The 16,029-nt window shown below is 35.5% G+C and overlaps 2 protein-coding genes across 7 annotated transcripts in view; one reads left to right on the plus strand and one right to left on the minus strand.

Annotated features, from left to right (window-relative positions):
- Positions 1-3,264: 3,264 nt before the first annotated feature.
- LOC138320585 (carbohydrate sulfotransferase 15-like) lies at positions 3,265-10,003 on the plus strand. 2 transcript variants are annotated; one of them, XM_069263655.1, is made up of 8 exons: positions 3,265-3,470; positions 4,778-5,063; positions 5,413-5,620; positions 5,947-6,069; positions 6,480-6,636; positions 6,840-7,005; positions 7,266-7,413; positions 9,044-10,003. In XM_069263655.1, the coding sequence occupies exons 1-8, from the start codon at positions 3,433-3,435 to the stop codon at positions 9,229-9,231; spliced, it is 1,314 nt and encodes a 437-aa protein (XP_069119756.1). In that variant the 5' UTR covers positions 3,265-3,432; the 3' UTR covers positions 9,232-10,003. The 2 variants fall into 2 exon arrangements, with proteins under 2 accessions (XP_069119756.1, XP_069119758.1); XM_069263657.1 differs by lacking the exon at positions 5,947-6,069.
- The window catches only part of LOC138320586 (probable methyltransferase-like protein 24), a 28,755-nt gene continuing 20,188 nt past the window's right edge, over positions 7,463-16,029 (minus strand). For 3 of the 5 annotated variants that reach the window (XM_069263659.1, XM_069263660.1, XM_069263658.1), the window contains 4 exons: positions 15,301-15,420; positions 13,857-13,928; positions 13,518-13,689; positions 11,272-13,160 (listed from right to left, as the gene is read on the minus strand). In XM_069263659.1, coding sequence (XP_069119760.1) covers positions 12,861-13,160; positions 13,518-13,689; positions 13,857-13,928; positions 15,301-15,420 — 664 coding nt within the window. In that variant the 3' untranslated portion in view covers positions 11,272-12,860. Of the gene's footprint in view, positions 7,920-11,271; positions 13,161-13,517; positions 13,690-13,856; positions 13,929-15,300; positions 15,421-16,029 lie in introns of those variants that run through there. The other 2 variants (XM_069263662.1, XM_069263661.1) reach the window with 2 other exon arrangements.

Consider the following 16,029-nt stretch of genomic DNA (forward strand, 5'->3'; position numbering starts at 1 on the left):
AGGACAGGTAGTTGGCAGATGGTTTGGTACCTCACCTGCCAGGATTAAATTAGAATTAGAAATCTGCTGCTTTCCTTAGACGATTAATAACTAAACTTAATTGGAAATAAGTACTTAAAAGTATAAAAGTACTTAATGAGTTCTTCCTAAATAAAATTTGGTTGATATATTAGGGCACATCTGCTTTTTCTAACCCATTCAAGTAAGATTAATTCCTTCGCCTCAATTTATTATTTTTACTCGAGAATAGGTGTGACAAACAAAATAATCAGAAGTCTTGCCTGTTTGTATGGACAAAACCTACTTACAATACCGAATCGTCATTATGGACCAGATTATCTTAACAGTGAAAATTTCAACACCTTCAGTAACGAAATACACGGAAACTTAAAATAAAGATTGAATAAGAAGTGAAGAAAGTCCAGCCCTGAGGCTCAGTGACACTGGACGGTTTGGTAGGATTGTGTTGGACATGGATTACAGTGATTACAGAGAAGCCGCCGCCTTCCTGGGTTTACATTATGTAGTGTAATGTAATTAAAGCTAAATCTACATTTAAATCCCTACCATGATACCAGTCTAACTGTACATACTACTGGACCCCTGAGGTGGACATTGGAGACAGGTACGCACGGACACTACCATCAACATTTACTTATAATGGACACATATCTCTAGTGGTCAACGAACATGCCGGGGGTCAGACGTACACGGACATTCAAAACCAACGACGGTGACCGCATCCACACCCATACTGAATGGCCGAGCTGGCCTAAATGACCACTGACCGTGCAGAAGTAAATGACACCCATTACAATAAATGTACCTGTTTGGTTTCGGTTACTATTCAGTACTAAGAATTAGATTTTAGATTGAATTTGTCCGGAGTGTCACCTCAAACGTCCGACAGGCTGTCAGTCACAATAAACGTCGTTAATACGGTTAGTCTGTGTAAATATAAGGGATCGCTACCCAAACCACCCTGAATGTATTGATGTGGGATTCCAATGTAATCTTGTAACACATTATTTCCACTTAATGGATTTCTTTATTGCAAAGAATGATTTGGCCGTCGATTATGGAAAACGAAGACAACTGTAACGTTTAATGGTCAGTAACATTTTTGAGGGAATTATTTTTTCTAAACTAATTGAATGCATCCCGAAAAAAATATCATATTTAAGATCTGCCTTTGAGATGCAGTTTTCGCTTTTGTAAACAGAGTGTAAGATTACTATAATTTAGGTGTCTCGGTTTGTGATACCTGGTATATTACATGTTTATAAATTTGTTGAATAAATAGAGATGTTCTGTTAAAGATGCTCCACCTCTGACAAATAGTATTTTTTCACAATTAAAAAGTGTAACAAACGATTTAGTTTTTTTCTTCAGTTACAAGTTACTTACTTTACACCATTACCACCATTGAAAAGTTTGAGCTTCTAATTTTACTTTAGGTTAAAAATATAAAAAAAAATTAATAGCATCCCGAAAAAAATCCCTGTCACTATATCCTATATGGAATGAAATACTGATTGCGCATGCACCAAAAGCAAAATAAATTATCTTAAGTACTTTTTGTGTTAATTAGACATATACATACACGTTTCAGCACCAGTTATTGTTCAAATGATTTATATCATTTATGCTCTGTCGGCGGTGGAGCATTTTTAATCTTATTCCCAAATAAAAGTTGAACTTTCTGTCACGGTTTCCGGTCTCCCTGTATGACTGGCTATCGCGGCCATAGCAGTCATGCAGGGAGACTGGAAACATTTGAGAGAGGATCACATGTCACATGAACAATATAAGTGGTCATGCTACTTTATTCAAACAATCAAAATGTTACAAAAATCTTCTGAGATGGCAAAGCGGCTTATGACACGAGACAGATTGCATTTGTCTGAGTTTAAAGACAAATTTCATCCTTTGCATACATCGTAGAAGGGGAATTAACTCCACAACAAGTCACTTGCTTATAGTTTCAAGGAAATATATAAAAACATTACTTTCATTATGAATCAACAAATACATAATTACTATAGGGAAACATACCATGTGGGTTTTAGTTCACACACGTCACTAGTCTCCCCTGTAATTCAAAGGAAAATAACGTCATTCAAAGAAAAATAACGTCATTTAAAGGGAAATAACGTCATTCAAAGGAATGAATAACGTTTTAACCGGACTAAACCGTCGATGGTCTTGCCGACATTTTCAGAATTGGTGCTCTTCTGTAGGGTAACAGAAAGCGTGATCTCTTGTTTTTGTTTCTTTCTTTCTTTGTTTTTTTTATACCATCATAGTCTCAACTTCACTAGCTAAGGGTGTACAGTACTATACCATCTCTGAAACGAAGAGTGTAATGAATATCTTTGGCTAGTTTTTATAGTCTTTGGTCCCAGCGAATAAAGGGAAGTATACGGAGGTAGAACAAATATACGTACCCGGCCTACTTATACTTTTCAGCCATTAGCAGTAATAGGTACCAGTTGGAGCTCTAAAGACGACACCATTTTCTGTTTAAAAGTCTTTCGGGCGCTCGCAAATTCATGAAAACTCATTTAACCTATTCTAAATCGTAATATTTTTCCTGGAGGAGGCCCCGGACCCCCCAAACACCAAAATCTCGCGCTTTCGGGCGCTCGCAAAATCATCAAAATACATTGTAAAACTCATCTCAGCCATTCTAAATTATAATATTTTTTCCCGGGAGTCACCCTCAGACACCTAAAACACCAAAATCTCGCGCCTTCGGCGCTCACACGCTAATTTGGCCAATTTGCGTATTCGTTAATTTCCTTTTAGCGACCCCACTGTCTATAAATGTGTACAAGGATTAAATTTACTGATATATGAAAAATGTACATAAAGCATGTATGGTTGGGAGTTGAATTAATCTCCTCCTGTAGGTGCGGCGGGGGAGGGGGGTTACAAAATATTGAGGACCTTTCCCCCCCCCCCATTACGTTTCATCTGCCTACGCAACTCAAGTCTATAGTAATATACATTCGTGTGCCAAAAGTCTTGGTAATTTTTGTTTTTTCCCTACATAATCTATGTATTTTTAACATTCATTCTTAGATTTTTCCTGGTCTCGTCTAGGCGCGGATTTTAATCAAATTTGGCATACTTGTAGAAAATAAACCGTGATAGGTTGGACAAAGGGAGATAACTCTCAATGTTTTACATCCCAATAAGCCAGGTAAAACTAAATACCTGTACATGTACTTGTATTGTTGTAAAAGTTTACACATGTGTGTACAGGTGTGTGTAGGTCACCGGTGTGTAAGATTTCGGTTAAGATGGCGGTAACAGGAAATACATAGACAAGTGTCAATTAGAAAGCAGAATGCGTGTTGTTTATTATGAGTATCTACAGTGGTGTCAGGGTGTCTAGTAAGTTGTACAGGGTAGCATGGGCTAGCTGTAATGGCAGATCGGCTGAGTGCAGTTCTGGCTAAAATTGTGTAAGTATTACTTCACTGCTTGTACACATAAAATACTGGCGGGGGCTCACAACGTGTTTGTTTACAGTGTTACTGAAGCACGTCGATATATGGAAGAAACTTGAACTGTTGAAGTTTTCAGAATAAACGAGACCAGGGTTGTAGGTTACGATAAACCATGTAATGTCTAAGATAATAAGGGAAAGCTGTAATGATGTCCTTTCTCCAGCTATGAGCAGGATAAAACGCTATGTGAATGGTAGGGTTCAGATTTCAGGTGGTGAGATGACTGCCTCTTTGTACTTTAATGCCATAAAAGTCAGCATGACAAGCGTACAGTAAGTGTTGCTAGCAACACAAGTCCTCTGCCGTCAATTACATTTTTCTAATCTATGGCAAGTTATTATTACTTAAATATGCTATTATTTTGTGAAGTTTGAACAAATTCTGTCTCAAGCTATCGTCCGAAAACGAAAATTTTTAAAAACTGTTTTCAGTAACAGTGACCTTTTGACAACAAATTCAATTCCAAGCTTTGCTTTCTCATCTGCTACCATTATCTGAAGTTTAAAAAGTTCTCAACTTATTATCCAAAAACTAAAATGTGTGAAACAATCTATTTTTAGTAACAGTGATCTTTGTTGTTGATCTTTTGACCCAAAATTCATATGCTACAATTGTGTGAAGCTTGATCAAAATACGTTGAAGCTTTCTCAAGTTATTGTCTGAAAACTAATATTTTGTGAAATAATCTACTTTTAGTAACAATGACATTTGACCCCAAATCCAATCCCAAGCTATATTTTCTCATATGCTACAATTGTGAGAATTTTGATCATAAACTTCAAGTTATCTTTCAGAATCTAATATTTTGTAAAACAGTCTATTTTTAGTAGCAGTGACCTTTGTAGTTGACCTTTTGATCCCGAATTCAATCCCAAGCTGTTATCCCCGGGTATGTTACCATGATATGGAGTTATCGTCTGGAAACGAAATTTTTAAACAACCTATTTTTAGTAACTGTGACCTTTGTAGTTGACCTTTTGACCCTAAATTCAATCCCAAGCTGTATTTTCCCATGTGCTACGATTGTGTGAAGTTTGATCAAAATCCGTTGATTTTTTTCTCCAGTTATCGTATGGAAACAAAATCCGGACAGACAGAAAGACAGATAGACGGACAGACACACAGACAGACGGGAACAATCACCATAGTCCCCTCAGGTTTCACCGGCAGAGAACGAACAATCTTGGCCAAAAATAATTCATTTTCAAACAGTAATATCTGTCTGTCTGTCTATGATGTTCAATTGATATTTTATCTTACAGACAAAAGAGAAAACTCTTTCTCTTTGTTGTATCAGTGGTCTACATTGCAACAGCCGTCCTTGTATATTTCGTCATCAATGACAAGAATTATGACGTCACACCAAGAGCTGTTCGACATTTGGGTATTCTTCTGAGGTCAGCTATCCAAAAAGATCTGAATAAATTACGCCATGATCCTGATAATGCCTCCGTAGTATCACCTTCTGTTGACCGCGTGGGAACAAAGCGAGATGAGGGGTATTCATGTGAGGTCAAAACTGAACACGAGGACCTTCTTTGTGACGTAGTAGGTATATTATACAAAGTTTCAATTTGGATAAATTTGTTCATGAATGATTTTCAAAGCAAAACGATAATTGAACATTGTAACAAAGTATAATTGTTAGTAGACCAATTCAACGTCGCGATTCCAAACAAATTTGCATAGTACAATGTATCTATGTAAACTTGGGAATAGTCTTCCAAGCACACGAAAATGTTTCAAGAAAACAGATAAGAAGTTTTGAGTTCGATTATTTATATATATATACCTATGCAAACAATGATACAAAATGAATTATAATTTGTCAACGTTCTCCTAGTGTTTTGAATTGACAGTAACAAGTTTGCCTTTGAACCTGTTTGTCTTGTTTCAGACTCCCCCAAAGTTCCTGCCTGACTTCAAAAACCCTTGTTGGCGAGAATCCGGACACCCACTCCAATGTCTCCCGTATTTCCAGCTCATAGGAGTAGATAAATCCGGCACCACGGATCTGTTTTATAGATTAGTCCGTCATCCTCACGTGCTCAGTAACCGGGGTTACATCGGCAAGGAAACCTTCTGGTGGGCTTGGAAACGTTACGGTAGGTAATACCCATCCTTCTGATTATAAGACGGCTTGTGGAATGACACTTTTGGTCATCCCTTTAGATGGATTTCTTCTCTCTAAAGTCTCCCGTGATGAGCGATAGCCCTGTGATGTAGGCTATGAATTTTATTTATCAGGCAGATTGTATTCGGATTGTGGGGCGACTGGTTGGCTGTTATTTTGTTATTTGTTTTTCACAGCTTGTGATTAAAAGCACCATCCTGGTATTTTTCTTCCGTCAGCCTTGTGCATGAAGAACCGATATAAATGTTTCCCTGGGAAAATTAAAATGTGTTATATGTCCTGATATTTTGTTTGAAGGATTAGATCTCCGCCAAACTGTGCCACATAGAAACTTCCAATACTACGTCAACTTCTTTAGTGAAGCATCAGCCAATATAGGGGAGGTATCGGACGAATCAGGATTCCATAACCTCATTACCGGTAAATCAAGCATATTATCATGAGTTCATGACGTAATGACAGTAAAATTATCGATAAACTGCTTTAATAGGGTTCTTTTGTAGCTAAAATTAGGATTTACAAGGGCTTTTTTTAGCTAAAATTAGGATTTGCATGGGTTCTTGAAATCACTACTTGGCTGACAATCTCAACTAAGCCGAGAGCCAAAAATTCGTATCATAGCAAATAATTGTTGCAAATATCTGGACGCTGATAAGTTTTTAAGACGTTTGTAAATTATTTTTTAAAACACATCCGAAGCAATCATTTCCCAAATGATATCGCTTTGTCCTTTGTATTATTCTTTTCCTTTGCATTTGTTACTCAATTTTGTTGATTTGTAATTTAATTTTTACTTGTGAAACAACCAACCCTACTTTATTAATTTCCAGGTGACGGGTCGCCGATAGATTTTTGGGATTTCCGCGGATGGAAAGATATCCCGCAGAACGCTGGTCTAAGGGATCCTCGAGTTCTGACGCCTCATCTGATAAATCACGTCAATCCGAATACAAAATTTATCCTCCTACTCAGGAACCCCATTGACCGGTAGGGCTGCTGGGAAAGCTTTATTAGTGTCCCAGCAATAGATAGTTTTCTTTGTTTCTTAAACATGCATGCAATTGGTGCGGTGTTTTAGGTAAGTGGAATATGTGTTGCTTTGTCTCCTTGTGGTAGTGGGGCTAAAACTTGCTTCACAGAGCAATCTTATTACACAGTAAAACTATCGAAAATTCTGTTGTTTTTTTCAGACTTTATTCCGACTACTTCTTCCTACCTATAAAAAGAATTTGTAGTCCAGAATCCTTCCACGAGGCAGTGTCAAGGTCGTTCGGCATCCTCTCGTCCTGTCTCCATAGCAACACATTACGTCATTGTCTGTTCGACAAAGATTTGCATCAACATTTTAATGAAAATGTGAGTACATGTATATTATTCTTATTGTTCTTTGGCTTTTTGAATAACACTTTGCAATTTGTGATGTGAATTACTAATACTTATAGCCATAATGTTGTAAACGTTGAAAATAAATCCTCATCTACATTTGTATATAATTGAATCAAATTTATTCAACACAGACAACTTTTTTTTTGTATTAGCTGACTATATATGCAATATGTTCTTAAGTGTTTGTAAATTTTGCATTATTCGTATAACATATTTATCTACATTAATAGGCACGACTAAATATCGGCTTTTATATAGTGTATCTTCTGGAGTGGCTCAAAGTGTTTCCGAGGCGCCAGTTTCTGATATTAAGGTTCGAAGACTACATAAACGATATCCCAAAGTATGTAAACCGAGTGTACAGATTTCTGGGTCTAGGTAAGTACAACTTGGCCGTGTCATGATACAAGATACAAGAAACTTTATTTAGTGTCGAATATATAAAACATGGTAACATAAGCTCGGTCGAGCTTGTATGTCGACAAAACAAAGTATATTGTATGTATAACAGAAAATTAAAACTAAAGCATCACAGTCGTCAGTAATTATAAGCACAGGCACTGTATAAGCTATCACAGAATTGTTCACAGATTTATATTAAAAGGGGTGGCAATACAAGCAACAAAGCAAACCAAAATAAAAATAAAATAAAGACATAAAAACATGTGTTACACCACAGGATACAGGGAGACATTAAGAACAAAGTTTACACTTACAGTCCGGGCCGTCCCACTTACGAGCAGCCTCCGAAACTCTGCATAGTTTTCAACCTTACGCAGGTCATTTGGGAGGCTGTTCCATATATGCGGGACGCCTCGTACCTGAATGATTTCTTACCATACCTGGTGGTGTTAACTCTGGGTAGGTTTGCTTTGTTTTCAGATCTGAAATTATAAATGTTTTCTTCTTTTTAAGTAAGGTTACATATGTAGTCAGGAGCAATATTGTTAAAAAATTTAAAAACCTCACAGGCCATCATTTTCATCCTGTGGACATGTAAAAAAGACAAATTTGATCCGGCTAGCAGTTCTTTAAGGTTAGAGGTGTAGTCATTATGAATGAATCGCAAGCCCCTCTCTTGCACTCGTTCGATTTTTCTAGTTGCAGAAATACTGCAGAAATGCCAAATAAGGGGACAATAGTCAAAGTTTGATAAAACAAAGCATTTGTAAATTGAAATTTTGTTTGCTTTTGGTAAAAAATGTCCGATCCTTTTCAGAACTTCTAGCTGCTTTGATGCTTTCCTGCATATATCTGAAATATGTTTATCAAATTTTAAAAGATGGTCGATTTCGATACCTAAAAGTTAAAATGATAATGTCAAATGATAATTGGGAGCTTTGTCTTTATCACCTTCGTATGGCGGGGGATATTACCTTTAAGGTTCATTTGGATCCTGCTTGGTTTTTATAATGTATACAGCATTGTAATATAATACAGCTGGTTTATTTTCTTAGCAGTTGCATAATTTATGAAATGTGCTTCATGTTCGATTTATTTATAATATATTGTTGGGAAACTTCTCCCTAGTAAGATTATCGAATATAACCGTAGGTCAGTTTTCTGTCGAGAAATATCTGGTCATAGGGAGAGCATATGACAAAAGGACTTAATTTGTTTTTTGTGTGAATGAGTGATGTAAATATACCTTGTGAAAGTAATGTTTTCTTTTATTTACGGATTAACGAGCGGCGCCGTTCACTGTTTAAAATTAATGTCATTATAATAAAGAAAGAGTAATTCGAGAGCAAAATACATGTACACTGCCAATATTTCTTCTCTTGACGTTCACTTTAACCGTGGAAAAAGTGAAATTCAGTAAAGAAATATTATCTGTGTATATAATAACGAAACCACAGATAATTGTACTTTTAAAAAAGTAGAACACGTCTCCACTGTTTTGAGTTGACATAGTAGACATAATGTTTTTTTATGGTTTACTTATTTACCAACCCAATTAACTTTATTCTGTGTGTTTGACAGTGTCCTCCATTTTACTGTGTTACAGCCCCTGTGTCGCTACAGCAGACAGCTGTTCTCGGAATCTTTAGTCCTATTCACGAGAATGTCACCAAGAAGAAGGTCAAGGCCAGACCAATGATGAACAGAACACGAGAAATCCTAAAGGATATATACCAACCTTTTAATGTTGAATTGTCAAACATTTTAAAGAACGAAGACTTCCTATGGTCGTGAGAAGTTTAGAAAATGAAATTTAGAAATAGACTTCTTTGTAAAATGTTACGAGTGCATATGAATAATGACGACAAAAACACATATAATCTATGTACGGGTGGCTGTTCATACTCTATACGGTTGTACAGAAATAAATGAACGTTCATTTTTGAAAGAGATCTGTATTGCCCAGTAGTAGGTCTATTGAAAGTCACAAAATTCTGAAAATGTTCCAAAGGTGCCAAAGAATATAGAGGAGAGTATGGATGTTATATATTCCAAGGAGGACCAATGTCATACAGAGACTTTTAAAGAACCGTGTTTCAAAGAGCAGCAAGAACAATACACCAAAAAAACGCACAGCAAGTATGTGGTAAATATTTACCAAAATTTCAGTGTGAAATTATGTTACATTGTATGGATATGCCAGTCGGAGTATGTAATTTGGCGGATATGGTGTTACAGTTAACATATTCTACAATTATGTACATTGAATCCAACGGGCACCTACCACATTGAACAGTTTACACCTTAGTAATCCGAATCGTTTTAATGTCTAACCTATCTGTTTTTGCTGATATCAGGATTTTGAGAGTTCGACCCAACATTAGAACCCTTCGGACTAGTACCTCAGGTGTTAGTTTATGACAATCCAGCTGATGTGAACGTCCTTGTGTTGTGTGTTGATATTTGTCATGGGAATGGTTTAACAGATGATGTCTTTATGGTGAAATAGTTCATCCAAAAAATTGTCATAAAATAGCAAAAATAAAAAAAAGAATATATTCCTATAGACGTGATATTGTTTCTGACAGTGCAAAAATAGCCAAAAAGTAGATTCTAGAGAACAACATCGCCTTACAAAGTTTGAACCAGATTGTCAATACCTGCTAACGTTGGGTGGTCTTTAATTGAAAACTGAAGACACTTAAAGATTTATACCATATTTTATTGTGTGCAGCACCGTGCATCACATTTTGTGAAACATTTCAAAATGATGAGAAATATATCTATTGTTGAACCAAGAATATTAATCTCAAAATAATTATAAAAAAATTGTTTATTATCATAAACAACGGTTTTTAATTAGATTGTGGATATCTATCCGAGGACCATATTTTACAGAATATTTCACATTGACATCTATATAAAAATATCAAATGCACGTAAATCAATTAAAAACAGGATTTATATATAACATATATTTTATTGATCAAACTGAAAAAAATATCCAGGCCTTTTTTAATGAGAATATTTTGCTTTCTGTATGATAGATAATACGTGCTGAAAGATATTCATCCAGGTCACAAAGTGTCACTGCAACATTACTGCACTATGTACTATGACGACAGCAATCATATCGTCAGTCAACAAACTGATGGTGCCACAATAGACGTCAAAGAACCATTCCCTGGCACGCGAGAATATAATCATATTCTGCCTTGGAAATGATCCACTGAAAAGTGATAATTTATTAGTTTCCTCTAAAACATACTGTGTAATTACGGAATATTTTACTCCATAGAGATCACACCGAATAACAATTATAAATATCAGCACTAAATCTCTTCATAGTCATTTCTCGATAAAAATAACAGTAACAAGCATTTAACCTTTTTTATACAAACATATCAACATTACTGTTACATTGTACTTCAGACCGCAGTATCTATACAACACAACAAAACAATAAGGGTGAAAATCTCATTAATGGCATTTAAGTACATCCTGCATATTGGATTTGTTTACATCAAATGATTTGCTCTGGCAATTCAATATGTGTTTTGATGATGGGGTTTGTAATAGACATTCCAGTGACTGCTACATAATCATGTCGTAGACACTTTCATTTTTCAAAGGCGGCACTTATTTCGGCAATCAACATGGTATATATAAATATATACAAAATATAATGTTTTTTTATTTCTGTTTTTTTCATGAACGATCAGCCATCATTCCACTTTATGGGTAATGGTGTGATGAAGATGTAAAACACAAGCACACAAACATTTATCAGTTGTAGCCGGATAACTTCATACAGGATGGAACATGCATAATCTATGTATTATTAATCAAAGGAATCGAATAGATCTCAAATTCACGGCCAACCAAAGCCATAATTACATTAAGAAAATTACGCTGTATTTCCGCATATTCTCGAGAATCTCTTACATTTTTGTATCATCAAAAAGAAGTAGGATCTTCGACTAATTGCTGATCCTTTCCCCCCTAAACAGCAGCACCCTCTTTCATATACTAATGGGGAGGCTGAGAGTTTTGACGACTAGACCTTCCCCTTACTCACCGGACGCTGATGTACATGTACTGCACAAAACCATCATACACACGAAGCTACTAAAATACATGTCGTGTAATTTAATACACCCTTACACGTACATGTTTTAAATGTGTATCTACATGATTAATAGCACTTAGATCTGATTCACGGACATACACCATTTCTATCTGTCATGCAAATCTGCTATATTTATTTAACAACAGTTTGTTAGGATTACTGTTCATATGACTACATGTATGACGAAGCTTGACGGGCCTGGATAATCATTAAGACGTACGTAAGGAGTAGAAATCTAGTCTTAAATATTGGAAACCAATAAACATGCTCTAACCTCGATGATTTAAACACTGACAATGGTCAACTTAGCTCCTGCCTAACACATTGTAGAATTAAAGCAGACAACTTAAAGGCCTCATTGATACCACAACGATACCATCTTCAGGATACTCGGATCAGACAGTGTTTGCTCTACATTATTATAGTTTAATAGTTTTAGTACAAAGTGAATGGAATATGACAACCAGGAAACGCTAGATATCCACACGACAGAAATGTTTGCGATGACACTGGGCGAATGATAAATGTAGCAAAATTGCAATCTCGTGTTTACCTTTAACAATACTGCAAGTAGATGGTTAACATTAAAAACATGTTTAAACATACCAATTAATACATATCTAAGGTGAATAACTCAAATAAACTTCAAATAACGCTCACTTAAGATAAGTTGAATAGACTCAAAACAAAGTTTAGTACATTGTTATTATTACATACATGGACAAAAACGATATACTGTCTGATGTAAGTTTGTAATTCAATGTCAAGTGATACAACATATTCCTTAAACTAATCATCATTGAATAAACTACAAAACTAAAACAACCTAAACAATTCGATAATCTAAAATACAAAATACTTCCAATGGCTACAGAACAAAACAAAAGTGATGTTTACGGTATTTGCAACAAATGTAAATAGAACATTAAATATATTAAGTCAAGTTACTTGACTCAAACATTTGCATGTCAACAAGGTATTTTTTCCATAGTGATTCATCACTATTCTTCGTATATCTATGGAGGGAATGGCGATTTTGTTTCTGTATATGAGAATGTAATGTGGCAATGTGACGATTCATAGTAGTGGACGTTAGATGTCCATGACTAGTCACAGCACCAAAAACATAAAATGTTCGTTATATCAAAATTTGTCATTGTATTGCCACATTTCATATAAATCAACCTTCAATCTTTATATCAGGTAAACAATATACAAATTGAAAAATGTATACACGAACATTTCATGTTCTGTTGTATTTGGAATGACTAGAATAGTATTAATGGTTTAAAGGTTAACTCCGCTTCCGTTTATAGCGCATATTCACATATCCGGTGTCCGCCTGTATGTTAAATCTATCCGGACGATGATCCAATGGATGTAATCCCGTCCAAAACTTCTTAAATCCCCTCCTTCCCAATTGTCTATAAATACTTAATAACTTTGGATATTCAGATTTAGCTGGCCAGTCGGGAAACAGGTGATACTCCAGGGAAAATTGTTTGATTCTATTTAATAGTCCACTTTGTAACAAATATTCAATGACTGCCCACTCGTGTCCTTCTACGTCTATTTTTAGAACGTCTAGGTCCCGCTGGGAATCAAAATATGTATAGAAAATATCAGGCATATTTTACTTTGGTCATACGTCGTTATGAAAACGAAGGGTCAAACCAGAGCATTGTACTACGACACTCAGGCATTGGCAATAAAATAAATGTTCGAGAAATAAACCATAGAATGCAGAATATAAAGAAATGCAATAATGTCAAGTTACCTGGAATTGTCATTGTATACTGCGCCAGATGATTAACGATCCTGTGTTGTTTATTTATTTGTTAATGTATTAAAATCTCAGAGATTCCGATATAATAAATTCTTATCTACTCTCTTTAATGATTTAAGTTCGCGTTTTCTCTCTCCGCGTTAACAGTAATAATTTCATACTCACGTCTTTGTGACCTAGAGCCGCCATGATCGACCCTAAAGTCATTATTGTCCAGGTCTGTTTCTCCTTTACGTACATGTCTTTCCGGGCATTAAAGTTCTCAATCACTTTTCCACCTAAACCTATGGCATGGAAATGGACTGAGGAGTTCCGTATGTGATCCTTAACACCCATGCTACAATAGACAATGAGACTAACGTTGAAGTATATAAAACATTAGTTATACTCTATGTGCATATTTCTAACATTCATTTTCTTGTTGTCATTGATAGTGTGTGGCATTACCTTGGATCGACAACCAACTATTAAGTAACATGATTCCCCCATCATACGAGAACTCACCTGGGGTCGAATGAGTGCACTTCACAACCTTGGTTAGCCATATCGTCATCGAATGAAAAATCATTTCCTATTCTGAAAACATATGACAGGTAAATAATTTTAACTCGTTGTAATCCCCTTAAAACATACAGCTCACACAATCAACACCATTACACACACGTGTTATTATCATAATAGACTCACAACAACAACAACACACATCCATCATACATCATTTATCACGCTAGTATCATTGTAACCATCATCATAACCATCATCATCATCATCATCATAACCATCATCATCATCATATCATCATCATCATCATTCATCACGCTAGTATCATTGTAACCATCATCATAACCATCATCATAACCATCATCATCATCATCATCATAACCATCATCATCATCATCATCATCATCATCATCATCATCATATCATCATCATCATCATCATCATCATCATACCATCATCATCAACAACAACAACAACACACATCCATCATACACATCATTTATCACGCTAGTATCATTGTACCCATCATCATAACCATCATCATCATCATCATCATCATAACCATCATCATCATCATATCATCATCATCATCATCATCATCATCATCATCATCATCATCATCATCATCATCATCATCATCATCATCATCACATCACATCATCATCAACAACAACAACAACATACATCCATCATACATCATTTATCACGCTAGTATCATTGTAACCATCATCATAACCATCATCATCATCATCATCATAACCATCATCATCATCATATCATCATCATCATCATCATCATCATCATCATCATCATCATCATCATCATATCATCATCATCATCATCATCATCATCATACCATCATCATCAACAACAACAACAACACACATCCATCATACATCATTTATCACGCTAGTATCATTGTAACCATCATCATAACCATCATCATCATCATCATATCATCATCATCATCATCATATCATCATCATATCATCATCATCAACAACAACAACAACAACCTACTATATAGCACAGACAAATCAAGTCAGCACCTTGTTATTATCATCATCATCATTATCACCATCATCATTATCATCTAAGTTGTCATGATTAAGTTCAAACCGTCACTATTATTATCATTATTAATATCATCGTAATTTTAAATTATGAAAATACTTTAGCGATAAAATAATATAGGGGAAATCCCGTTCAATCCTTACACAACAACTGCTTATCAAATGAAAAGCGATCTCAAAAATATCGCATCTGGCCATCTACACTAAAACAGCCATGGGGTAATCCTGTGTACACAAATCTTACATAATTAAAAAAAAACTATTTGAAGATAAACATAAACACTTCTAAGAACAGGAAAGCAACACTGATATGGCAGACGTGACCTCAAGTTTACTATGAGATGTATTCGAGGAAAGGTTTTAAGTCTACTTACCCAAAGGAGTAGACAAGACAGGGATCGTCCGGAAAGAACTTGCCGTCTAGACACACGTACCAGTTACCCATCTGACTGGTATTCTGACAAATGTAGTCCCTCGGTCTCTGTCGGAAATCACTGCAAATAAGCAAGAAAAATATACAGATATGGCACTGCTTTATTCAGCTTCGTTGGTGAGCATTCGTATTAACGGATTACCTCAGTAGTATTTCATTTGACTTTTATGATGTCGTCAAGGCTCGGGATTGCTTTTGGTGTGATAAAAGGATGGGCTACCTTGCTCGATTTGCGATGGTTTCACCCAACGTTTCTGTTTTTCTTTCATATCTTATATTTTCAAGAATATTTTTAACTCGGAAAAAATCATTAACAATTGCATTTTGTGTTCTTTTTCGTCGATGTCTCAGTCTTGTATTTCAGAATGCGTGAAGGTTGGTTGGGACTTGTAACAGAGAGATTGGAGAAGAGTGCTGTGTTTATATCATATACACGACAAGGTCACTAATTAGATTTGAAAAAGTCTATTTTTGTGGTCGAAATGAAGACTGGTTTTCGGTTGTTAGGGTATAAAATCAGTTGCTAGGGGTTCAATTTTGATGATTTTCTAAAGAAATCGTTTGTAATGGGGCTTTTATCCATTTGTAATGTATTTTTGTACATTTGGCACTTAATTTCCAACACTTTGCAGTAATATATGTAAACATTGGTGTCACTTTGTTTTAATTT

This window comes from Argopecten irradians, chromosome 4, assembly GCF_041381155.1.
Source record: "Argopecten irradians isolate NY chromosome 4, Ai_NY, whole genome shotgun sequence".
Lineage (NCBI taxonomy): Eukaryota > Metazoa > Mollusca > Bivalvia > Pectinida > Pectinidae > Argopecten > Argopecten irradians.

Excerpts from the sequence above, each read along its gene's own strand:
- LOC138320585 (XM_069263655.1), top strand. The coding sequence starts at position 3,433 with ATGGCAGATCGGCTGAGTGCAGTTCTGGCTAAAATTGT. Across the intron at positions 3,471-4,777 it reads GCAGTTCTGGCTAAAATTGT|ACAAAAGAGAAAACTCTTTC; the intron begins GTAAGTATTACT and ends TTTATCTTACAG. Across the intron at positions 5,621-5,946 it reads GTGGGCTTGGAAACGTTACG|GATTAGATCTCCGCCAAACT; the intron begins GTAGGTAATACC and ends TTTTGTTTGAAG.